Here is a 25409-nt window from a genome sequence, read left to right as displayed (position 1 = left end):
GGCTGAAAATACACTTTTATTTGACATAAAATGTCTCAGAATGACACATCCCTTCCTCTCCCCTCCCCTACTCCCATTCAAATGGGAGTATGTATTGTTAAAAGGGGACAGAGGGAGAGAAATGCTGTTGAAAGGAAAAATTTCTTATTTCCACAGTTCAAGCTTGTATTCCTCATAATCAAGCACCCCACAAATTTATTTCTCTCCCTGTTGGCAGCAAACAAGGCATGAATTTTATTCAGAATATGAGGAACAAGTGAGATGGGGTTATAATGAAAACATTGTGCAGCTTTCTAGCTTTCACAGCAACAAAACCTTTACATGAAATGACAGTAATCGGTATCATAGAATAACAGTATTTAAATGAGTATGTTGAATACAGATATGGATTGTATTTATATAATATAAGCGCTTGACTTTCCAGAGAATAAAAATTACCTTAAAATTATGTGAGAGGTCTGAGATAAAGCAAGTGAAAGCTGAATTTCTGCTAAGGATTAAAAATCCAAAAAGATAGGCACAACAGGTCATAGCAAGATAGCATAATAGGGCACCCTGTAGTGCTCAGCTATTAAAAGTTTAATCCTTGATTACGAATTTTATTGCTTTTGTATATTTGTCTCAGATGCTTAAAATAATGTTGTCATGGACTTTTGGATTAATATTTTTACATAATTTATTGTAATTACATCATTTTTCTGGTTTCTGCTTTTTTTTAAATCCATCAACTGCTTCTGATTTCGGAACCTCCGCAGTGACCTACAGTCTGCTCCTCAATAATGTTCTCAACAAATTACATGTATCTTATAAGGAAAAAAAGTGATAGGTAGGGCTTGGTAGGAGACAGAATTATTTATTCTCAGATCAACAACATATATTGTTTTTCAGTATGGGTAAGCCAGAAAAATAGAATAATTTGCAAAGATTGCTAAGGCAAATATATACAGAAATTTGGGGGGAGGAATGCAGTTAAAACCAAAATAATTCTAATGTTGATAGAAATTATGTAAATTTAATGCTAAAATTATAATATTAATAGAATTTTAGGATAAATTAATATAATCCAATTACTGTATATGTTGTTTTCTGTTTGCTAGCTCTGGGTCTGAATCATGCCCTTTTTCATTTATAGTTCACATGAAGTTCACAATATGAAGCACTGTAAAATCTAGACACAGAAAAACTCTTTTCTTTCAGTATTTCATTTCATTATGATACTTTTATGCTGCTAACCAAGTTGAGTTTCTATTAAATTTTAAAGTTCTATTCAAATTACAAACCTCTTCCTCACTTGCCACATATGCTTTCAATATTCACAAGTGTAAACAAAGTAATTTTGCAATGGGAGTCGGAGTCCTTCAAACAGAAATGATATTGTAATTAATTTTTATTTAATTATTTTCAGATAATTATTTAACACATACTAGGATTCTTTGCTTGGAATAAATGCACTGATGAAAGCATATATCTTAGATCGTTACTTATTCTTTTGAGTATATCTTTTTAATATAAATCCCCAATATTTTAAGAGAAAAAAAAGACATGCATACCTTTGCATCCATGCTTTCCTTATGTAAATTTTAATTTTTGTTAAATGCTATGAAAAATTAATTACTTCAATCCTCTTTAATACTGGGTAATGTAAACACAAACTGTATAATGTGAAATAATTCCCTTAAAATTTCTTTATTAATGGAGGAGTTCCATGCTTAGCTCAAACGTTTCAGAAAAGGAAATAGAAGATGTATATATTAAAATTCAAGCAGTAGATGTGTCATACTGTAATAAGAGTCATGATCTGGTGATTATGAACTGCCTTGATTAACAAAATTCCCAAGTGATCAGGACATGCAAGGAAATAAATTTGGGTGTGAATTCAATAAAAGGGACAATTTTTCAAACATTTCCCATCAGATTTTGGCAAAGAGGAAGTGGTTTCCATCCACATGAACATATTGCCAAATATTAATTGAATCAGAGAGCTAATGGAGTGGTGCTAGAAAACACAGGGAGTTGGCAGTGATCTTCATATCAGGTTCTGCTGTCAGATTACGGATTTGGTCCCCTGTTAACCCATCCCCTGCTGTGGAATGCAATGGCATAAACATGGGTTCTTCAGACTGTCCAAGACTTGAACACTTCCTTCCCAAAAGTTAATATATGTTTCAATTTAGTAAGTATTAGGAGTGTGATTTCAGATAGAATTCACAGAATTAAAATTCTAAATATTTCATTTCTGTACCTCTGCCCCAAAGTAATGCTAGTGCTGGATATCCTGCAACTGTAGTCAGCCTCATAATGACCATACAGACATTCTGCCCACTGTGAGGCAAAATGCAGCCTCCTGAGCTCTTTTAAATTAAATAAAAACAAAAGGAAAATCCAGGCAGGGGATTTTTTTTTTTAAGATTTGTTTTTGACATATCATCTTACAAGGGGTAAACAAAGCATGGTAATATAAATAACAGAGAGAGTGTTTACAATGATTGAAGTAGGCAACCATCATGAACTGGAACTAAGCTCCAAAGGTCGGCCACTGGAGGGTAATTAGTCTTATGGAAGAGTGAATATATAAAATAACCTTTCCTGCCAGAACTCAAGATTTGTTTGTGTAAAATGTGTTAGTGCAAACAAATGTGCTAAGATATTCAGTACAGATACCCATGCATAGATACAACTATGAAGGACCATATTTTTCTTTAATTCTGCCCATATAAAGTATCTGCAAAAGTCATTTGGATTTTGTTAGAAACCTGCTGCCTGATTCCTTCTGCTGTTTTCTTAATCTGTCTTCATTTCATTGACTACAGGAGCCCTTTACAACATTCTTTCTAAATGCAAATGATGGCAAATTTGACCACCCAGATCGAACCTTCTCTTCAGTAGCAAGGTCTTGGAGGAACAGCCAAAGAGATACCTCAGATGTGAAGGTAACACACACATTAAATAAATTGATAAATGTGCATTTTCATTAATGGAATTTTGGTTTATATAGGGACAAAGAGGGTTTTATGTTTCTTCTCTTTATATTCAGTACACTTGGTATAGTTTAAATAAAAGGTAGATTTTACTAAAGATTATTGTTATAACAGAAACAATCAAATATTCTTTGAAGTTGAGTGGACAAAAGGTGTTTTGTTTTTAGAGAAAAACAACCTAAGTGATCTAATTTAGATCAGATAATCAGGAGATGGAGAAAAGCCCAATAAATTGTTCTTTCCTGCTGTTAACTCAATATTTGGCCCACTCCATAAAACACAGCAGGAATTGGATTTGACCTTAAAGTGTCATATTGTTATAGCTTGCCTAGCTCTGGGTTTGCATTGCCTGGGGCAATTAATAAAGCATTAATGACAAGACCCATTTAAAATGTTGGCTTTTCTGTACAGCTTTAGCTTTTACTTGCCTGTGCCTGGGGATATTATGCAACAATATGCATTAGATTAAAACAACTTCTACATGATATACAGAAACAGCCGGAGAGAATGGTGATTTTAGTGTTGTTGTTCCTTACCTATTGTTAAACACAAAGGGCTATTGTTCATATACATGGGACCTTATCAGAAAAAAAAAAAAAAAAAAAAAAGGTTCTTTCTTGAATTTCTTGATTCTTATTTGCTAGTAATAAGGTAGAGAAAGGCTGCAGCACACCAGTAATTGCTCTTTTTTTAAAAAAACTTTGTTTTAAAGTTAATATATCTCTCTTCTATTTTGAAACTGTCACTCATACTAGGAAGTGCTAAAGTCAAGGTCACTTTTCTATTATGTATTTTTACTTAACTTGACAAAAGAAGATGTAAATTTCTTGATTTATTTTTATTCCAGACCTCCTGTTTGTATAAATATTCCAGCCATCTCAAAAGTATGTGTGAACCATGGTGTTGCTATTCAGTTAGTAGTTAGAATAACTAATTGTAGGTTGTATGGCCATCTTAACCTGTGGGAGAAAATGCTTTTTAAAGAAAAAAAATAATCTAAACCTCTTACTATTCATTTCATATTTATTTACGCTCTTCTGGAAGTAAATATTATTTTAAGTACTGTCACTGTTACCTTTATAAGAAATACAAAGGAAATTTCAAAACTTGACAGGAATTCAAGTTAGTATCTACTATATTTGATATGCAGCCATTTCTTGAAATTCAAAGTGCTGACATTTTGATTTTTCCCTTTCGATAAAATCTGGTTTTCCTGGAATTTCACCAGAATATCTGGGAAAATGGCCTCCTAGGAGTAGAGCTGAAACAAAAGATAAGAGCCTTAAACTGAGGAATAAGAGAAGACAGTTGGAAGTGACTGTAATCTTCTTGTCTGGCTTTAGTACACAGGAGGAGGGCAGTTAAACACATGAAGACATTGCAAAAGATAAAGGAATATCTCTGGACAGACGGAATGATATTCAACTACAGTATATAATTAGTGAAAAGATTCTTCCTAAACTAGCAGACGAATGAGTTATCAGTAAAACAAAGAACTGAAATGCCTATATGAAAATATCAGGAGTCTTGTGAACCAAATGGGGTGATTTAAAATGCTGCTGACAGCTATGGCAAGGATATAACAGTTATATTACAAAATATATTTGTGTTAAAAAAAAAAATCAAAGGTATTAAAATAAAATGAGTATTAAAAAGATACTCAAAACCAGGTACCTTCAACAAAGGAGGACAAAAGGTGAAGATATGGGTTAACTGAGTACTTTAATGTCATTGAATTTAAAAAAGGGAGTTAGGGATAACTTGGATAAAATAGTAACAATTAAGGGTCAGAGTTGCATTGAGGGAAAGATTGTAAAATAATGTATTCTAGAATACATTTGGGAGTCTACCATAGGGCTCCAGAGTCAGATTTAGATATATATACATTTCTGTTTTGCCATTAGAAAGAGAAATACTACTTTGAGCTAAGTCATTACAGAAAATCTAATATGGGAGGCACAGATGAGGTATGTTAGCCAATAAATGTTTTCTCCAGATAATCCCTGACCTGTCTGTTCAGGGATACTTTAGGGATTAAAGATGCTGTTTAAAATATGGTTTTGTTAATTCACGAAGATACATGGAAGGTGGGTTTAGAAATTAACCTAGAATTGATTTATTATGAGAAGATAAAAGTAGACAAACAAAGGTATGTTTAAAAATAGGCTAAATATGTAAGGGATGCTAAAGCAAATAGAAAAAGTTCATAAGCTGTGTAAATAAAAAAATAGAAATTTTTTAAAATGGTGGAAATATAAGGACATTTTCTGTGTATTTAATACCAACATTCGATGTATTGCATCATCAAAATAATTTATTATATATTGATACAAAACCACTATTGGAATTAGTTTACTTCAGTAGCCTAAGCAATACATTGCTGTTTTGTGTGTGATATAACAAGGAAACTTGAAGATCAGCAAGATGGCAGAAAGCCTATACTGAGACTAAAGCTATATCCTTAGCATTATAATAACTAGAATATTTCATGGAAACTAAATTCCATCATAAAGAGTGTAGTCATTTGTTTCAGAGCTCTTATGTTCTTGGAGAACGTAAGGGTTTGGTTTTTCCTTGCTCAATTTTTAGCACATATTCATGCCAGATAAAGCAAATTCTTCAAGCTTCTTTTGCTGGGAACTAGTTGGTGGATGTATATACCCAAACTGGAGGAAGCCATGAAAAGAGCAGTAAATTTGTTTAAGGAGTTGGAGATATAGAAAGAAAAATGTGTGTATGTCTGGTGTAATTAATGTCTAAAAGTGAAGACATGGTAACATAAATGCTATAAAATATGCAAACATATGAAAGGGAGAAGAATGTTTGTCAAGGAACAAGGAGGTAAACCTCCAAGGAAAGGGAACGAGGTTGAAAAATGCTTACTTAATCAAAAGAGTATGGAAAGTTACAGTGAAATTAAGTATTCTCTGAATTTGAATATCCTCACAGGGGAAATAGTAAACCCCTTATTTCTCGAGCTTCTTAGAAATGTAGCATGGCAAAGCACTGAAAAAGCATCAGGGGCAACCATGAACTGGTGAGAGGATGCGCTAGTTGACCCTTTAGGCCCTTTCCATTTGTAGAGCCTGTGTTTCTTAGTGATAAATCAAGAATGAGTATAGCAGCTAATTGTTGCTGTTGTTTGTTGCCTAAGATCTTAATGAACTGCATTTCTCAATGCCATGACATCAGGGCCAACTTCTCCCTGAGGCCTCGGAGTTCATTCTGCAAAAACACAGGAAACTGAACTATTATTAATACTACAAATACCCTATTTTTTCAGATTAGTTGTGCTACTGCTTGGAATGCCTTGCAGGCTTTTTAAGCATTTTAATCAAGTTTTTGGGGACAGAAAAAGCAGTGATGTTTGTGGAGTCACCAAGAAACTCTTGAAAATCTCTACCCTTTTTACCTGCTCGCCTGCTCTCCTAAGAGCAGCAACCTATGTCTTGTGCAATAAAAACCCTTCAGCTCTGGGAGTGTGAAACATCCAAAAATTAATGTTCAGCCATCTGGCAACTTCTAATATTTATACAGCGGTCCTGTGAGAAAGTAGTGTAAAAGAAAAGATGTATAGAGCTTGTATGCAAGTACAAAATCTTGAAGCATGTTCTCTGTCAAAGTATTCAGCATATTTGTGTAGCTTCTTCTGGCTGTGCATAGTTATAAATGGGGGTCTTTGGCAGTGTGGATTCCCATGTGATATACATGCTGTAAATTGTTTTCCCAGCCTAAAGATTTTTTGTGTCTTTATAGTAAATATTAGGTGCATGGAATAAGGGCTATCCATCAAAGTAGCAAACTTTCAAAATTGTTAAGAATATCAACTGTTCATTATTCATGTATTCCTTATCATATATTTGAAATTCATATGAGCTGCATTAAGTACATTTAATCTCTGATCTCACTAATCTCATTAATTACTGTGGCACAGGTTATGAAATAATTTAAAAACAGTGTGTGTAATGAATTAATCTGACATTCTTCAATGCTGTGTATTTTTTGCTGTAATTTTTGCTTTCAAGTACCATACTAAATAAGGATATTATTTGCCCTCTTTATTAGTATGGTCTAATTTTAAAATATTATTTGAAATATATTTTTTAGGAAAATAGAATCTGTGTTATGATTTTTTTCATCAGTTATTGTTTAAGAAAGAGGACTATGAGTTGCTTTATTCTTAAATGCTTAAGTCACTTCTGAAGTAGGTCAGTTATATCTAGTAAACTGAGATTTTTAAGAAATGCAGGCACTTCCCACAGTGGTGTTTTTTTACAGTCTCAATGTAGTTTTTAAGGAAACATCCAAACCATTTTTTAAAAATTCTGCATTAAAATTTAAAAAACAAATACTTGACATTTGAAAGGAATGTGTATTTCTTTAGGAAGCTGCAGTTCTGTGGGTCGGTCTCCTTTTTTCACACGCATGTGTCCTCCTCTTTGGCATTCTCCTTCTTCCTCCTTCTTCTTTTCCCCTCCCTCCTTCCTTCTCTCCCTTTATGTATGTGTACTCTTCTATGGAAGAGAATTGTTTCACATTGAGCTAATGAAACTAAGGCTGTGGCAGTAGTTTGATCAATCTGAAAAACAAGCCATAATTGCTACATCTTGAGTTGTGGCAAAAGGTACACGACCTTTGAAAAATGTAGCATATGATAGATTATTGCCCAATGGATGATTAAAGGTCTACTTAGACAATTTTGTTCTGTACATTTGTGCTTTTTTAGGTCATTTTCAAAAAAACCTGTTTACTTACAGTGGTTGAAACAGAATTAATACAGTATGTGCTATATTGGAGTGGTAACACACAAGGGAGAACCTAGATTACAGGGTTTATTTTATTGTGTCTGTCTTTATCAACATCGACCTTCTCTTGAGATAATCAGTACAAGCTGGAGGAAGAATGAACGTTCACGGAGTGACCTTTGAGGAAACAAGTCACCCGGAAATGACCATAACTTGGCCAGTCAGCTTTCACATTTTTTCCTTTTCCCCTCTCACCCCCCCCGCCAGTTTTTGGTAACACTGACTTCCCCAGAACCTCCTGTTCAGGCTCTAATCTTTCCTAATGCCTCTCAAACTTGTTATATTACTTTCTGAATAGTGTGTTTAGAAGTTAGAAAGGTAGCTCTGACAAAATGTCATTAAGGTGCCTTAGTGTGAATTAACACAGTTAATGGAGGTACTCATGACTGACTCATTGACCCAGTACTAGGCTCTTGTGGAATTAATGGATGCCAGGGGATCAACCTTCTAGGAGGAAAAGAAAGAAAGAAAAAGAAATGGCAGCTTTAAAACCTTGAAGTGAATTATATTAGAAAAGTGAAAACGTCTGAGCTGGATTTGATTTCATTGAGAGGCCATAAAATGGTATACCCTTAGCAAAACATATTAAACAGAAATGTCAGATTTGATGCAAGTGGTATACAATTATGATAGTGTTAATAGTGGTCCTCTATCACCCCAAGACATATTTTTAAAGTTTAATTTCTCAGTAGCTTGGATTTGTCACAGGCTTGTAAATTAGAAAATGCATTTGGGCATGTTTTCATATATGAAGACACAAGGCATATAATACTGTTAACTATACCTTGGGGTTTTAGTATAGCTATTAAAATAAACTAGATATCACATTTACAGACAAGAAATGTCTGTTATAATATTCATTTTAGCCTTTTTTTACACCCCTCGGTAGCTTTACTGCATCATTCTGCATCCAAGAAAAGCCAAGCTTCTCGGGCAGTTTGAAAGGTAGCTGACTATTAAATGATAGAAAGCTAACCTGTCTTATTAGAAGTGTGAATGAAAGGGGAGCAGAGGAGGTTACCAGCTTGTGAAATGTCAAGGACAACTAGACAGAAATTACTGCAAATGGATTTAGATCACTAGAATCCCTATTTTTATTAACTCTTTGAACTCTAGATATTTATTGTGGTAAGAAATTACCCATGACAGGTTATGTAGTTGGAAAGATTTATATAGAACCTTTGATATGTTTTGGCAAGAGCAAAGAAACCAATAAAATTTACTGAATTGTATCAGTTAATGAAAAATTATATATCAGCTGAATGGCATACAATAGCAATATACACCTGGATTGCTTAATTAGTCTGTGAATATTTTAGAAACACCAGACTTTTAAAAAATATTGGTGTGCTGTGTCTTTGTCTTTGCACGCCCTCATTTTCTGTCTGCAAACTGATGTAACTTCTAGGGAAGCTTTTTTATGTTGCTATTTTTGAAGTTTTCCTTTGTGTCTTGATTTAAACTGACTGATTCAATGTTTGTAGTGTAGGACAATAATATTTTGAGATTTGTCTTTCATGAACATTTGTAGCTTGAAACATAAACTTCTCAAAATCACAGTAGCTTCAAACAAGCATTCCTTCGCATAGACCTGTGTCTTTGCATTGACCTTTAGCACTAGCACCACTGAAGGTGCAATAGGAATTTTAAGGATCCACTTATCAAATACTCTATCTCCTTGTCCCCATCTTCAGGTTGCATTTAACAATGACCCTTCTAAACTATGAAACTGGTGATTTGTAAGAAGGGATGTTATATGGGAAATTACACTGTGCATAAAAATTAATGAAAAATAGCAGATCCTGTTAGAAAAGTATGCAATCCAAATCTCTGATCTAAAGACCACAGAGGTTGATAAAAACATTTCTTTTGGCTTCTATGTAATGAACATATGACAAAATATAATAAGGCCAAAGTATATATGGGAGTAAATTAAGTTATGCACTACTAGCTACTTTAGGGAGAGTAAAAGAATATTTTACACATCTGTAACTGAAGCTATGTAGCAATATGGCAGGCAAAATCATTGTCCTTCATTTGACTTCTAGGAACTGAAATGCTGTAAATCTGGTAGGATAATGGTTTCCAAACATATAATAAACCATGTAAAGAGAGAAAAGTAATCTGTTCTCTGTATCTGTGATGGATTGATAGCTAAGACAAAGGAAAATGGGCTTAGATTATGTAACGAATTATTCAGGCCAGGCATTTGGTAAAACTTCCTCAAATGAAGAATACTGAAGTCAGATGATGGAAGGATTGTGAGGTTGCTGTCACTCTAATTCTGGGACAACGGGTTAGGCAAATATCTGGTAGGAAAGATAGTAGATATAGATGAAACTCTTCTGGAATGGAGGAATGGGGAAGGTCGCCTCTTCAAATGCCACCCTAAACTAGTTAGGTATTTGAGGTATCTGTTCCCTGTCCTTAAAAGGAAAAGCATCGAAAGAGTTGACTCTCTCTAGCCGTATCCTTTATTAGAATTAGAATGATAACTGGCACATATGAAATAAAGAAAACTCAAACTGACTGACAAAAATGCAAATAGGTTTTGAAAATAAGTCTGTCTCTCACCAGTGTTATCCTTTCCTTCATTCTTGTGTTCATCCTTGCAACTTTCAGTGACTTCTTGGTTAAAGCAATTCTCTCTGGGTCCCAGTTGTTATCTTGCTCTCCCCACGGAGGTTCATTCCTGTCTGCTCCTTTGTTTTTCCAGTAACATCCCAGGCTCTGTCTTTGCTCTGTCCTTGCTAATCCTTCCTCTCTCTGCTTCTCTCAGTTGTAATTCTCCTAGTGAAGCATGCTCAGGGGCCCTTGGGATGGGAGCATTTGCCTTTCCATCCTCATTCAGCACCTGCCGTTGGTACAATGTAGAAGAGACAGCTTCTTCATTTTTTCACAGTAGAATAAACAATGAAAACATAAAGTTAAAACTTTTTATCACACTTCTCTAGATTAGTTGTATTTTCTATTCTTCCAAGTAGCTAAATACACATTTTGAAGATTTTTCCAAATGTTAGCAGGTTGATACTTATGGGGTGCTGCAAGTTTTCACAATGGGTCCATGTTTTAGTACATATTCATTCTCTAGAAATGAGAAGGGCATGGATTTATCTGAGCTATTTTTAAGTGTTTCTTAGTGTAGTCAGTAGTGGAGATGGCAAAATTTCAAGAGGAATATCAAATGCTACCAAAGAAAACTGAATGGTTTATGCAAGTATGGGAAATATGTAAGTATCTGGGAAAGATCACAAGCAACATTGTTCATATCTCATGAAAAGGTTTGATTAATGCTAAATAGTACTCAAATAAGTAAACAAAATTGTAGACTGAACTAAAAATAACACTGAAGAAAATGCTGAGAGTTTAACATAGTGGGTTTATTACATTTTTTGAAACACTACGTTTAGTTTAGTTACCTTGACTGAAAAAAATTTACCAGGCAATGTGTAACTGAAATGATTAGGGTTCTAGAGAGAGTGTTGTTTGAAGAGGATTTAGAAGTCTGGCACTGGTTAGTTTCCAGAGCACAGGAGTAAGACAGGTCAAACTAAACATATACAACACAATAAATCTTAAGAAGAAAGTTAATCACATGCTTTCTATTTATTCTATTTCTATTTATGTTTTCTGCTATACCAGACAAGGGAACATTAAATTACACTGAAAGCAAATAGCAACAAAGATAAAATTACTAAATGGAAATACCATTAAAAATATTCAATGACTTAAATCTCTTTGTTTCAAGATACTCCTGAAGTCAGAAGGTTAGTAGAATTAATTTAAACACGAGATGTGTCTCTGTGCAACAGAAATCTTTCAGTTATGTTAGATGTGAAAGTTCATAATCAGATCCTAGGATATTTAAAACTGAAAAAGGAAATTTAAGAGTTTACATATCTTTGATGCAATAAAAAACATGCTTGCTACTTCACATGACATATTAGTACACTACCATATTGCATAAAAATGATGAGAGTTAAAAAACAGTGCTATGTGTTTCAAGGCTTTTATACCAAATAGAAATAAACTTTGTTTACTTTTTTTTCTTTGATAAACTATTTCATTTGAATATTGACTTTTAATTTAATTTTTACTTAATAATATTTCATCATTCTGAAGTACTTATGAATTTTGCCTTTCTTTAAGGCAATGCTCTTAGTTTTTTAGTGATTTGCATGGTAGCACATGGTAGATTGTGGCCAGCTCTTAGTTCCAAGTTAGTAGTAGTTTGTTGAGCTCTAGAAGGATGTATCTAGTTTTCTCCAACTGAGAGGATCATTCATTCTTCTTTGGGCTCCATTAGAGAAAACCAAAGTGTTTCCTCAGAAACCTGGGAGTTAGTGAATCCTATTTAGGGGAAAGGGGGGAAATTTGCTTTTAGAAATACTCTCAGTAAATTAGAGGTATATGATTAAGCTTAAAATAGTCAGTAAAATAATATTTTTTATTTTAACCTATAGGATATTCAGGATTGCTTTTAGTTTGGCTTTGATCTAGACCTTTTCTTATTTACTGCATGTAATATTTTTATATTTTTTGACTTCTTGAAGTTACAGCTCATTTCATATTGAGCTATACAAGCTCAGGCATGTCTCATGTTGTTAGGGTTTTGCATTGGTTAGATATTGATTTGCATTGCACTTTAGATGCATTTTAGTCTAATCTGAATTCAGGCTGTTTGTAGTATATTAAAAATGATGTAAAGAAGATAGTACATTGCCGCCTTAAACATACTTAAAATTGTAGTGTAAATATTATTTTTTTTTTTTAATTAATAAATCTGAAAGGACCATCTGTGCTTTAACTGATCTATTCTCTATGGAGTTGCAGATCAGATTTAATTAGGTAAGTTTATGTCTGCCATGATTTTCTTTTCATCTCTCATACCTGCAGCCTTTGAAAGGACCACAAAGAGACTCAGGTTTCAGGTGCTGTGTCATCAGTTTTGATCGTGTTACACAACTGAATGTCATAATGCTTGTAACAATGTAATTTAGTGAATTCAATTCATATCTGGATATTAGAAAAGAGATAGCAGCCTTTAAAGCTTTTTTGTTATCACAGTTCAATATTTACTGCTAAAATAATAGACAGTAACAAATGGCAATGCTTATTATATCATAATGCATTTCTATTTAGCTATCCTGGTACCTGGGAAAACTTCACACCTCAACTTATAATGTATTAATACAATGCAGATGATCTCTGCTACTCAGTTATTGATCTTTCACAGTTTAATTATCATATATTTCTGTTTTAAGGACATTTGTTGTACAGTCATTTTTCTCTTCATGTGTTTTTGAATTTTTCTTACAGTAGAAAGATTCATTCACCCCAAATTATTTTTCCTTATATAGGTAATCAAATTGCCACTTTTTCATAGTCAATTAAAGAATATAGAGAAAGCAAAATCAAGACAGTGTTGTATCAGCAAACTTTTTTTTTCCCATTTTAAGTAGTTTAGTTAAATAGTGATTAAAAAATACAATGTATTGGTAGTATTGAAGGGTTAGCAGACAATTTCTTGTACCTGTTATTCTGAAGAAGTCTACTTTATTGATATGCCCTGCTTTTCCGAAGTTATACTTTTCATAGAAACAGATATGGCAAAAACAAAGATTGAATATTTAATTATGAAAAATACGTTTGACAATAAGTACAAGAAAACAGATTACAAAATTTCTTAAACAAGCGCACAGAAACATAAACAAAACCAGGAATGCTTTAATGTGTAGTATAACAGAATCTATTTCTGGCAGCACTGTTCAACATCTCGATATAAATATAAAGTCTCATTTTGTTTTCTCCTTGCTAGGAGTTAATTCCAGAGTTTTACTACCTACCAGAGATGTTTGTCAACAGTAATGGCTATAATCTAGGAATCAGAGAAGACGAAGTTGTTGTCAATGATGTTGATCTCCCTCCATGGGCCAAGAAGCCTGAAGACTTTGTCCGCATCAACAGAATGGTAAGCTGCACTTTAGCCTAATTACTGAGTTTGGTGTTTTAACATGCTAACCTAATGCTGGTGTTCGTCTCTTTAGAACTAGATTTATAGGAATAAAATAAAAGTGAAGGAGAATTTGCATTCTGTCTTGCCTGACAGAACTCTTTCTTTTACAAGGGATTTTCCTTCTATGTGCCCAAATCATGGAAAATTAAATTATTCACTCTCTCAGGAGTAAGCATCAGATGGGCCTGAGCTCAACAATATAATATAACCTGAAAAATTTAAGTCAGTTCCTCCTCACTGCCTCCTACACCAAAAAATAGAAGGTTATTATTAATATTGGTATTATGCAAGTTATATTCTTTACTTGACTAAAGCTATGCACTTCCTATTCATCAGAGAAGAATTTCAAGTGTAGAAATGTGACCATAAGCCAACAAGTGCAGTCTCTGAAGAAATTTTTCAAAAAGAACTGCTGATGTAAAACACCATGAAGTTTGCAGAATTCAAGTATGAAAGACATTTATTGTATATTTTTTGGTACTGATGATAGATTTAATTTGTACATTCTTCTAGAATTTTAGGAAAAATCAGATATATTCTGATATTTAGGCCAGCAATAGTTCTGTTTATGTTTCTATTTTGGCAGTGAATCTTCCTTAAAATGCATATTGCTTGCTTTACTTATACAGTCAGGGCTATACTTTCAATAAGCTGTAGGTTTCCATACAGTTGCAGAACTGTTCAGCTTGTCTATTATTCCTCTTAGTACTACTGTGGTAATATTGTGAGTACAGCAGTGTTGTTTTTCTTCTAATGTGTTCAGCAATTCAATTTCAAGAACTGTCTATTTAAAGAAAACGGTTCTTCAGGAGCTGATAGAAAAATAGCCATATGAAGTTCAAAAGAATTTAATAACATTATAAAAATGAACCTGTTCCTAGATGTATGTGATTTAGAAGTGTTCTCCATTTACGTACTTACAGCTGTCTCCTAAGGAAGTGATGGCAACCTCATCACTTGAGACATATGAAATGCACTACACAGAGCATGAGAAATGTGTTCCAGAGAGTAGTTCTTCATTGGCAGGGAGAATCTGAACAACATTTTCCTTCTTTTTCTTGGCTGATTTCTTTTATAGCTGTATATATTATATAGGTTTTTTTTAAAAAAAAAAAAAAAAGTAATTGTCACAGCTGGTCAAGTGCAATTTTACTAGCAAAGGAGGAGGTGGACTCAAAGGATCGCTACCCTCCATTAGTATTCTCAAGTGTGGGATGCCCAGTCACAGGTACGTGTCTCCAGAGTGCCCCCATCGCTGCACAGAGCCCTTTCTTTGGATTGTGATTGTGGCTGAACCTGAACTGGGTGCAGGAGTAAGCACACTGAAGTTCACCAAAAGGTTTAGTTTTGACATCTGTAAGAACAGAAGTGTGATACCTTAGTGAAAAAGGATAAACAAGCTGCCACCTATTGGGGAACATAATGAGATGCATATTAATAACTCCCTTTGGGAAATTCTATAAAGAATATTCCTTCTTGTATCCTGAATTGTGTTTTCTCCATCTTTCCACAAAGACAGAATGATTAATACAGGGATAAAAATCACTATGTGATAAGAGATCACTTGAAGAAAAGCTTTAGGTTTAGTTTATTTTATTTTTCTCATGCCATTTTTGCTTTTTAGAAAATAGTGCAGGAATTCACCACAGAAAAAAATTGTGCTGTTGAAGAAAACAGCTGCTTGCATGATTTTAGAGTATAGCATTTATGCTACTTCAGGACTATACTTTCAAGAAAGGCTGATACTTAAAAGCTGGAAATACCTTTTAAATATGAAGCTGTATTAGCCCTAATGACTGATTCCATCTGTGTGGATTATGCGCAGGCTGCCAGGAGACAGACAAATGGATGTTAAGATTAGAGTAGTACTAGAATTACAGACCTCAACTAATTAAGTATTTTGCAGATTTCTAAAATCAGAAATGGTCCCACTTATGTATCATACCTTCCTTTACTGTCTTCCACTCCTGTCCTCACAGATGTGAGCATCACAGTGTTACAAACTGTATACAGTTTCTCTGGAGGCAGTATCTGCATGGCCTTTATTCATCCTAGCATGTACTTTCAGTAACAACATGATCAATAGTTAAAAGCCAGTTCTACGCAGACACATGCTATCTTCAAGTGAGCAGTCTGATGAAGTTCAGAAATGATAATAAAGTTGGGAATTGCCTAGAAAACAAGAGAAAGAGGCATAGATTTATTTGAATTAGATGCAGAAAATACATTTAAAATCACCTTGGGAGGAAAGAATTAAAGATATTCAATAGGGTAGCAGAAGTCTGGAAACAAAAATAGTACCAAAAATAGAGCAGCAGCAGGAGAAGGGTGACAGTGAGAAGCAATTAGATTAGATAAAACCCTGTAATTTTATATTCACCAGAAATGAGTATATTTTGATACAATCTATGGAGAATCATGGCATCACAGAGGATGTAAACACTTATACCTGTCTATGGTCCTTTTGAGACTGCACCTGGAATATCAGATTAAATTCTGGGCAACTAGATTACAGAAGAAGTATTTGCATTTGGATTGAGTTCAAAGGATAGAAGTAAAGTGAATAACTTTGGGATGTATAAAGAGCATGATATATGCATAGTTTTTTATAAAGCTTATAATAAAGTAGAAAGTAGCTAAAGAAGGATAATCCCTTTCACAAAAAATGCAGATAGCATGTGTAGTAAGAAGTAATGGAATTACATTTTAAAAGCTAAAATGTGTAATGATTTTTTCAGAAAAATTTCGTTCCACAGGGTTTTATTAGCATGTAGAGCAAACTGCCACTATGGCCTTTTTTTGGTGACTAAAACTAGACTGGTCAAAGTAGGGAAGAAATATAAAGGTACTGGAAAATTTGACATTCCCTACCTTATGTCTGATTCCATGTTTTGAATCGGCCAGCAGATGTATTATTCAGTTAGGTCATCCCCAGGCCAAGCTTTGGCTATTATACAAGAATCTATCTTAACTAAAAAAAATAGCCTGGGTGTGGTGCTGACGTGTAAAACACAGCAAGCTTATGCAAGCCTGGAACTTCTACAGCAACTTAGCAAAGCAAGTAGAGAACATGTTTACAGAAAAGCCACAGAAAATTGAGGAATATTTCAAGTAAGTGTTATCCTGATCCCTTGTCTAATGAAATCAGCAATACTTGTTTCATTGCAGTGGAAAAGATCCTATATGATACTGCATTATATACAGTGGGATCTCGTTTTTCCCTGCTGACAATATTTTCTTCCGTTCATACATATTTTTTGCTTGCTGCAGGCATATGTAATGTGTAATTTTATGTAGGAGTAAATATAAATCCTTATATAAAGCCTACTTGCACATTTATGATTGTAAACTTTTTCTTTAAATAATAGCAAGAATTTCAGCATTTCATTCTGAGACTTAGCAAGGCAAGTAGAGAATAGCCTAGAAAACATCACAGGGGCATAGTGACATAAATCAATGTAATTTAATCAGTTGGTTAACAAGCTTTCCCAAAAATTCTGTGCAAATAATTAAAAGACAGGCAGGGTTTTGGTGTTGTTTTATTTTGTTGTTCAGTTGGGTGTTTTACACTTCTAACTAAACAGAGAAATGGAGGTGGAACTGTTTGTCCATCAAAAGAGATTCCTTTAAACTTGTGAAAATTAGACTTATTATAGAGACTGGAAAAGACATTCAGTCAAGTTACTCTTAAGACCTATTACAGTAGCTTCTAAAGCACTCAATGTATACATCAGGGATTGTCATAGCAGTTTTATTTATCCATACAAAGCTAGACTGATTACTACGGAGTTACTCATGAAACATTAATAAAGCACTATGTTCAATGCTAACATGATTATGGTCTGACCTCGGCGATGGCACAAAGGACAGAGGCAGAAAGTGTCCCTGATAACATTATCCTAATGCTGGGCTCATCAATCATAATCTCCCAGTTTACCAGGAAAAAAAACCCCACGCATAAACCCTTCCACAGATGTGCATCTGTAGTCCTACTCAGCCTCTCAATCCCCACAGACTTAGAGCAGTCCTGAGAGCCAGAAATAGAACAGATTCAGTCAGTAAGTCAAGCATGTTAAATCAAGGCAGGGAACACCACTGTGAAACAGTGAAGCAGAGCTTTTATAATGTGTTCTTTATTTTTGAAACAAAAGATACAAGGTTGTCTAATTCAAAGTTAATTATAAGGATATTTTCATTATGGCTTATGCACATATTAAATTACAAATTACAGCATTGAGTAAAATGCATTCACTATAAATTATATTTTTGTGAAACTAAATGGTGTCTTGTTTTTGTTACACATAGTCTGTTCCCATTACATAACTGTTACTAAGACTGAATTTTCTTTCTGTCTTTGAAATGATTTATTTACGTTCTTCTGCAGCCAATTACATTTTTGTACATTTCCCTGGCTATTCAGAAGCATATATAGTATTTCATAATTAAAAAGCTTCTTGAATAGTCATTAGAAACATCTATTATGAAATCTCTGTGCTATGAGGATCTGGAAGATTTATCTTTTCTCCTCACCATTCAGCAGCAGTTGACATTCCTTTTTTAACAGATAAGCAGTAGATAAGATTTTATATTACTTCCTCAGTAGTAGCTTTGATTTTATTTTGTGTGTTGCCAAGGTTTGTTCTCAATGCAATTAAAACTCATTCATCTAACACAAGGTTCAATCTAATTTGGAAATGGTGTTGGCTTTTTTTTGTTTTTAAACTTTCTGTATTGCTGAAGAATCTTATTTATATCTCGAAAATGCTAATGTAACAAATCAGTGCCTATGCAGACATCCCTGAATAACTGAAATCTGTAGAATTCACTACTGTTACACTTTTATAAAAATATTACTTTTTTTAAACAAACAAAACTGATTTCAGATATCAGCCTTGTTTATTTTATGACAAGAGTAAAGAGTTTACTCTTATAGTCATAAAAGAAATGGTAAAGGAGCCAGAGAAACAATAGATGGAGGCACTCTGTACATGCAAAGGCTACAGAGGAGCACAGATGTAAGGGGAGAGAGGAAAAACCCAGCTCACAGGATGAAGCAGCTGATGGTCTGTTTTTAAGCAGAGCTACAAAATCGAAGTATCTCAGAGTAGTTTTAAATAAATCTTTTTAAACATACTTAATATAAGTTAAAAGCAAGATACTGTGGTGGTAGTTCTTGTAGAGACAGACAGCATATAGCTTTGCAGGGGAGGGAAACAAGGCAGGAGCTGAAGAAATAGGAGGGGCAAGTGCAGCTGTGGGACAGATGAGAGGCAGCATCAGAGCTTTTCTCTTTGCTGCTGACATAAAATATCCAGGTGGCACAAAATACCCAGGTAACAAAAACGACCATGTGTTAGAAAGGTTGGAATAGCATATTTTATAAATCCAGAACTACTGATACTTTACACAGCACATGGTGTGCATTAAAATAAAAACTAATGCCTCCTACTGGAATCTCTGTAAAAAATAATTTTAACCTCAAATTAGGATGAGTGGAGAGGAAAGTATACAGCGTTCATATTGCACAAAGGTCTGAAAAGAGGTATAGTGCTTGATCTCATTAAGTAGTAACTTGGCTTATATTACCTTTATTTAATTTATACGTAAACATAAACTTACTAATACGTATTTATATTTTGAAACAGCTACAAGTCAGATTTTCAGCCTGTGGAACATGTGTGCATACACTTGACTGCAAACACACAAAAAACACAGTACTTTTACTTCAAAACACTTATCTTTCTCCCACTAGCTGTATAATAATGCTTGGGGTTTACCTATTAGCAATAAAAGGCTCCTTCCTCAAAACAAAACCCATGAAAAACTACTGACTGGAATACTGCTATTTGAAAATGAAGCACTAATAACAGTGGTTCAGACAAGTTCAGTTTGAGAGCGCCTGAATAAAACACTGTTTTCTGTACATTTTAATTAGAATAGAAAACAAGCTGGATATTAGCTCATTACTGTTTAACAGTAGGAATCTTTAAAATCCATAAATAATATTATGTAATTCTGTAAGCATGAATTATTATTTATTTTCTAAAAAAATTGCTTCTTTATATTTAATATTGAAAGTATGGTCAAAAAATTGAAGCTCTCCAAATGCTTTAAAGCCAAAATGTTCTCAAAAAATGCTGTTCTTTAGGGCCATCACCAGCCTATTATAAGGATATTATTGTTATGTTTTTCTGTATGTTATTCCTTCTGTACCTACAAATTATTTTTATGCAGAAAATTCTGTCACCCTATTCCCTACTGAGCACTGCATATTCTTGAGAAACCGAATAATGTACTGTTGACAGTGAACAGCTCATAAATTTTCAGGAGGCACTTAGATGGAGGGAGAGCAGCCTGTGCATTACAGCAAATTAGGGAGAGGATATTGCAAGTATCACATGAATAGTGTTGCAGAAGTATTTGGGAGAAACACCAGCAAACCAGGTCAGACATCAGAAACTTTCTCCTGACTGAAATGAATCCAGGCTATAAAGGACAGATCAAGAGCTTTCTCCCCACTGTGGGCCAGGTAGGACTTTGCTGCCTTCTGGCAGCCCGTTCTTGAGTGCACCCTGCCTACTACAGAATCACAGAATGGTTGAGGTTGGAAGGGACTTCTGGAGGTCATCTAGTCCAACCCCCTGCTAAAGTAGGCAGGTTGCACAGGATCACATCCAGGCATGTTTTGAATGTCTCCAGAGAAGGAGACTCCACAACGTCTCTGGGCAGTCTCAACGTAAAGAAGTTTCTCCTCATGTTCAAATGGAACTTCCTGTGTTTCAGTCTGTACCCATTGCCCTACGTCCTATTGTTGGGCATCACTGAAAAGAGTCTGGTCCCATCCTCTTGACACCCACCTTTGAGATATTTATAAGCATTGTTGACATCCCCTCTCAGCCTTCTCTTCTCTGGGCTGAACAAACTCAGCTCTCTCAGCCTTTCCTCATAAGAAAGATGATCCAGTCCCCTAATCATCTTTGTAGCCCACCGCTGGACTCTCTCCAGTAGTTGGTGCCCAGCGCCATGCCCCACAGGACGCCCCTGTGGTGGGGACATGAACTGCACACAGCACCCATGGCCGTCCAGAGCTGGAGGCTGTGGGGTGCCAGGGCCCTGCAGGGCCACTCTATTCTGCAGCCCTGGCTCCTCTTCGCGCCTCCCGCTCCAGCCTCTGTCCGCGTCCCCCCACCACACTGCTCTTCCACCATTCAGCTCCTGGAAAGCACAGTGCCTAGTGCCCTTCCCACCACGAGCATCCTCACATCTCTGACAGCAATTCATCCGACTGCCAGATTTCTGTGGAGTTCCTAAATTTATAGTTCAAAATAATTAAATTAATTCCTTACAAATTTCCCCAAATCTTGTGTTGCATTTCAGCATACAAACCTTTAAAGAACCATTAGACCTCTGAACACAGTACAATAAATCTCTTTAAAGAATTAGAGACAGAAAACATGACATACTGCTGTTAAAAAGCAGCTAATTTATTTAATAAGTTATTTAAGGATCATTCACCCATGTAAGACAGAAGTTCTCCAAACCTGCCAGGGTCAGTAAGACCTTCTCTGGAATGACAAGCTGCTGAGTAAGGGCTGGTCATGCAAGTAGAAACTGCCTCAGGGAAAGATAACATAGACATTCAACTCTCCTGACACTAGGGAGAGGATGTTAGAGGAGATAATGGGTGAAATATGCTCATTTGACCCAAGCATTTATTTTTTCAAAGTTACTGTCCCACCTTTGAATAGTAAAAAGTTTTGCTCTTTTCCTGAAATGCTCTCCATATTCCAGAAATAATACTGATATTTTTGACCAAAGAAAATGCCCAACATTTTTTTTCAATTACTTTTTAATAAGTAAATAATAGATACAGATGCAAAAAGAAGCTTATAAATAAGCGGAGTTCAGAGGAGGAAGAGAACAGTTAGGCTCTTCACTGAAAGCTGGTTGGAGATGGATGCTTGCAGGACAACAGGCTTGAAATTCTGTTTTATTACATATGAAGGAACATTAAAATTTGAGCATTTAAAAGTTAGGAAATGCTTTATTTATGGTTTGTGTGGCATACTTAATTTTATCTTTGCTTGCTAACATCCCGCATGCTAAATGAGGTAAAAGTCCTATGAAAAAGATTGTATGGGATGATGAAGTTGCCAACTATATCATGTTGCGTGCACACAAGACAATATTATTATGAATCTGGATTTTCTTATTTATTAGGAGGCATGCTTTGAAGCCAAATAGTATTAGTGTAATAGTATTTAGTATTAATTAGTATTAATGCTATTTAAATTATATTACTTGCAATTTGCGTATGATTTGGAAAAGGAAACAACTATTTTTATATGGTTCTGTGCAACATTTCTTTATAGCTTCTTATGGTATGCTGCACTTCATCCCTTGAAAACTGATCTTCATGTCAGCTATTAGGCCTGAGCCTTCCCTTCCATTTTTCTCAGAAATAACAGTTACTGTTTTTGACAGAAAAGGGTCTGGCTTTCCACCACAGCACAGAGAGTTCCTCTTCCATGTGGAACATTACAGGAGAAAGGAGCTGGGCCCCTGTGGTTTGCTCTGTCTGTGGCTATTCCTGCATGTGGGGTGGTGGGCATTCCATGGCACGGTGCTACAATGTCCGATGGTGATTTTGGAAGCAGCTTCCTTTTAATGTAAATGAATAAAATGAAAACACTTTTTTTTTTTTTTTTCCTGAAGTTTATCCCTCTGTAAAATTTGAATTTTCCTGGGGCAGACATGAAACTCTGTCCCAGCTGGAGAGTGTTTGTGCTGAGTTGTGGCACTGGGCTGGAAACAATGGAGGAATTAGATTTTCTCAGGGGAAGGAAAAAAAACACCACCACAATCTTTGAGAATGAAAAGTATTAGATAATGTAATATAAAGGGTTGTTGTCAGCTCTGGCTCTATGCAGGGAGTAGTAGTAAGCTTGACAGACATTAACATATTAAATTGTATTAAGGCCAGTATTTTTTTTCAGAGAGAGCCAGACTCTTTCAGTCATGGCCAGTGACAGCTCTAGAGGCAATGGGAACAAAGTGAAACACAGGAGGGTCCCTGTGACATCAGGAAACACTTTTTTACTGTGAGATTGACTGAGCTCTGGCAAAGGTTGCCCAGAGAGCTTGTGGAGTCTCCATACTTGGAGATATTTAAAAGCCGTCTGAATAGTCCTGGGCAGCCGGCTCTAGGTCATCCTGCTTGAGGAGAGGGGATGGACAAGATTATTTCCAGAGGTCCCTTCCAAACTCGGCCATTCTGTGATTCTGTTGTTTTGGGATTTTTTTCCTAATAAACTAAGTTTGTGATGTGAGAACTGAACTGCACTTGTCCTGCTTGAAGGGAATGAGGTATATGACACTGTACAAAATCAGGACTGTGATGCAGTTAGGGAAAGGACACGTATGAAAACTTCTCAGTGAACCATGAATCTTTATTTTCACACCAGCTCCTGTTTATCACAGCTCTTCTCTGAAGGCAGCATTAGGAAAGAAGGAATGAATGTGCCAGGATGCCATCTTAAATGCTTGATGAGTCTTATAGGAGAAATATTTCTGTATTCAGGTACAGGCACACGAGAAGTTAATATAGGTAGTCTGGTAGAGGGATAAGGAGGAACTGTGTCATACCTTCAGCTTGTGAAATCTCCAGTTCAGGCAATGGTATCTACTAAGGAAGCCAGTCATGTGTGATAAAGGCACATTGGTTGGATCAGGCTCAATGATAATACGGTCATCATTTCCTCTGTCTAGAATTAATCTCTCTCTGTATTATGAGCAAAGGAATAGCAATCTTTCAACCCATTTTTAAACCAGCTAGTAGTGGCCTGTGTTTTTTCTTCTACCGAACTAATGTAAAAAATGAGTGCAAAAAATGCTTTTCTCCTTTGAGAAATCAGTCAAAATTCATACATGGAGTTCAGAACCTCATTTTGCTTTTAATCTTCAAGTTTCCATTTTACATTTAAGACTAATTAGAACAAGTTGGAAAATTAGTTGGAAGATTGGTTTTTTTTAATTGTTTTCCTGGTTTCATCAGTTTTTCTTGACAAATTACCTAACTTATTTGACAAGCTTGCAGCTACGAGAAACCCAGTATATGAGAAGAAAATTAGCGTGATATAAAGCTGAAGGAAAGAATAGTATATTCTTTTTAGTGTTTCTCTCAATACAACTAGTTCTATGTTTAATGTCTGAAGGATTTCAAATATATCAAATAAGCCTGAACAAGAAATGTAATGATATCGATTATGTTTCCTCAGTTAATAGGAAAAGGTAGGACATAATTTAAGCATGAAATTGCAAGATGGAATTTACTTCCTAACTCTGAAATTCACTCACAGGCCCTGGAAAGCGAGTTTGTATCATGTCAACTTCATCAGTGGATTGACCTTGTATTTGGCTACAAGCAACGAGGACCAGAAGCAGTGCGTGCACTCAATGTTTTCCACTACCTAACATATGAAGGCTCTGTGAACCTGGACAGTATCACTGATCCTGTCCTCAGGGAGGTAGGTCTTTACCGCCATTTCATTCTAAAAACTGCTGTCAACTCACAAGAAATTGTACTTTTTCCATCTTTCGTTGCTGGAGAAAATTGTTGTGTTACTTGATTCAGAACTTGGGCCCTAGGTGACTTCAGAAGCAAGTATTCATAAACTAGCAATAAAACAGATGTCCCAAAGTATTTTGTTTGCTTGGAGTTCCTAGTGCATTTAATGGTCAGTTATGATATGGGAAACTATAATGTAATGTATGTTCTGTAACATATATTCTGCTACTTTTTCTAATTTACTTTTATTAACTTCACGTGCTAGACCTGAAAAGCTAAAAGAAAAACCTGCATCATAGTCATAGGGAAAAAACCTAACCTTTTCAGTCAGATAATGTTGGTGAGAACATATATCTGAAAAACACTACATTTGCCAGAGTGACAGTAACAATTGTTCAGATTACTTTTGTGTTAATCACATGAAGTATAATCAAACTGTTACCAAAATAGAAAATGTTTGCTATTTGTTGTGAATACAAGTATTTATGGTTTTATGTACATATGAGTGAAATATATATAGGTGCACATATGTACAGGTGGGAGTTTTAAATTTATCAGTAAATTTAAAAAAAAATATATTCTCTACCTTGACATGTGCTTTCGTCCAGTGACTGTATTTATTTGTAGTAAGGCTGTTAGTTTGAATGATCATTTTCCAATATCAACTTAATAGCCAACAATTGTTGGCTAAAACAATTGAAATTCGGTGAAAAGTGTGAAAAAGCAACAGCTGCTAGATGAGTACTGCTGTGATGAAGCTGTACACACAATCTTCCATTCCCCGAGATAGCTGCCATCTGCTGTATGCAAAACAGTAATAATTTATACATTGCCAGGCAATGGGGTTTTTGTTTGTTTGTTTGTTTGTTTATTTTCCAATCTTAGAGACAGAATTTACAGATTTCAGAAAATAAATAGATCTAGAAAGCATTTATTTTCAGCTAAATATTGAGTTTTGGCAAGTTGTTTTTCAGTAGTGCGCTGTTGCATCTTGTTACATTTGGTGCTTTTTGAGGAGCAGAATGAAAACAATGTTCAGACTT

The 25409-nt window shown here is 35.0% G+C and overlaps 1 protein-coding gene across 4 annotated transcripts in view; it reads left to right on the top strand.

Annotated features, from left to right (window-relative positions):
* Positions 1-25409, top strand: part of NBEA (neurobeachin) — a gene marked incomplete at both ends in the record, with an annotated part of 484059 nt that overhangs the window by 414151 nt on the left and 44499 nt on the right. For all 4 annotated transcript variants that reach the window (XM_080363323.1, XM_080363325.1, XM_080363322.1 and 1 more), the window contains 3 exons: positions 2811-2930; positions 13602-13754; positions 24158-24325. In XM_080363323.1, the coding sequence (XP_080219449.1) occupies positions 2811-2930; positions 13602-13754; positions 24158-24325 (441 nt within the window). The remainder of the gene's footprint in view (positions 1-2810; positions 2931-13601; positions 13755-24157; positions 24326-25409) is intronic.

The sequence above is a fragment of the Nesoenas mayeri genome (genome assembly GCF_963082525.1).
Source record: "Nesoenas mayeri genome assembly, chromosome: 1".
Classification (NCBI taxonomy): Eukaryota; Metazoa; Chordata; class Aves; order Columbiformes; family Columbidae; genus Nesoenas; species Nesoenas mayeri.
The sequence above is the reverse complement of the archived record's forward strand: the minus strand, read 5'-3'. Positions and strand labels throughout refer to the sequence as shown.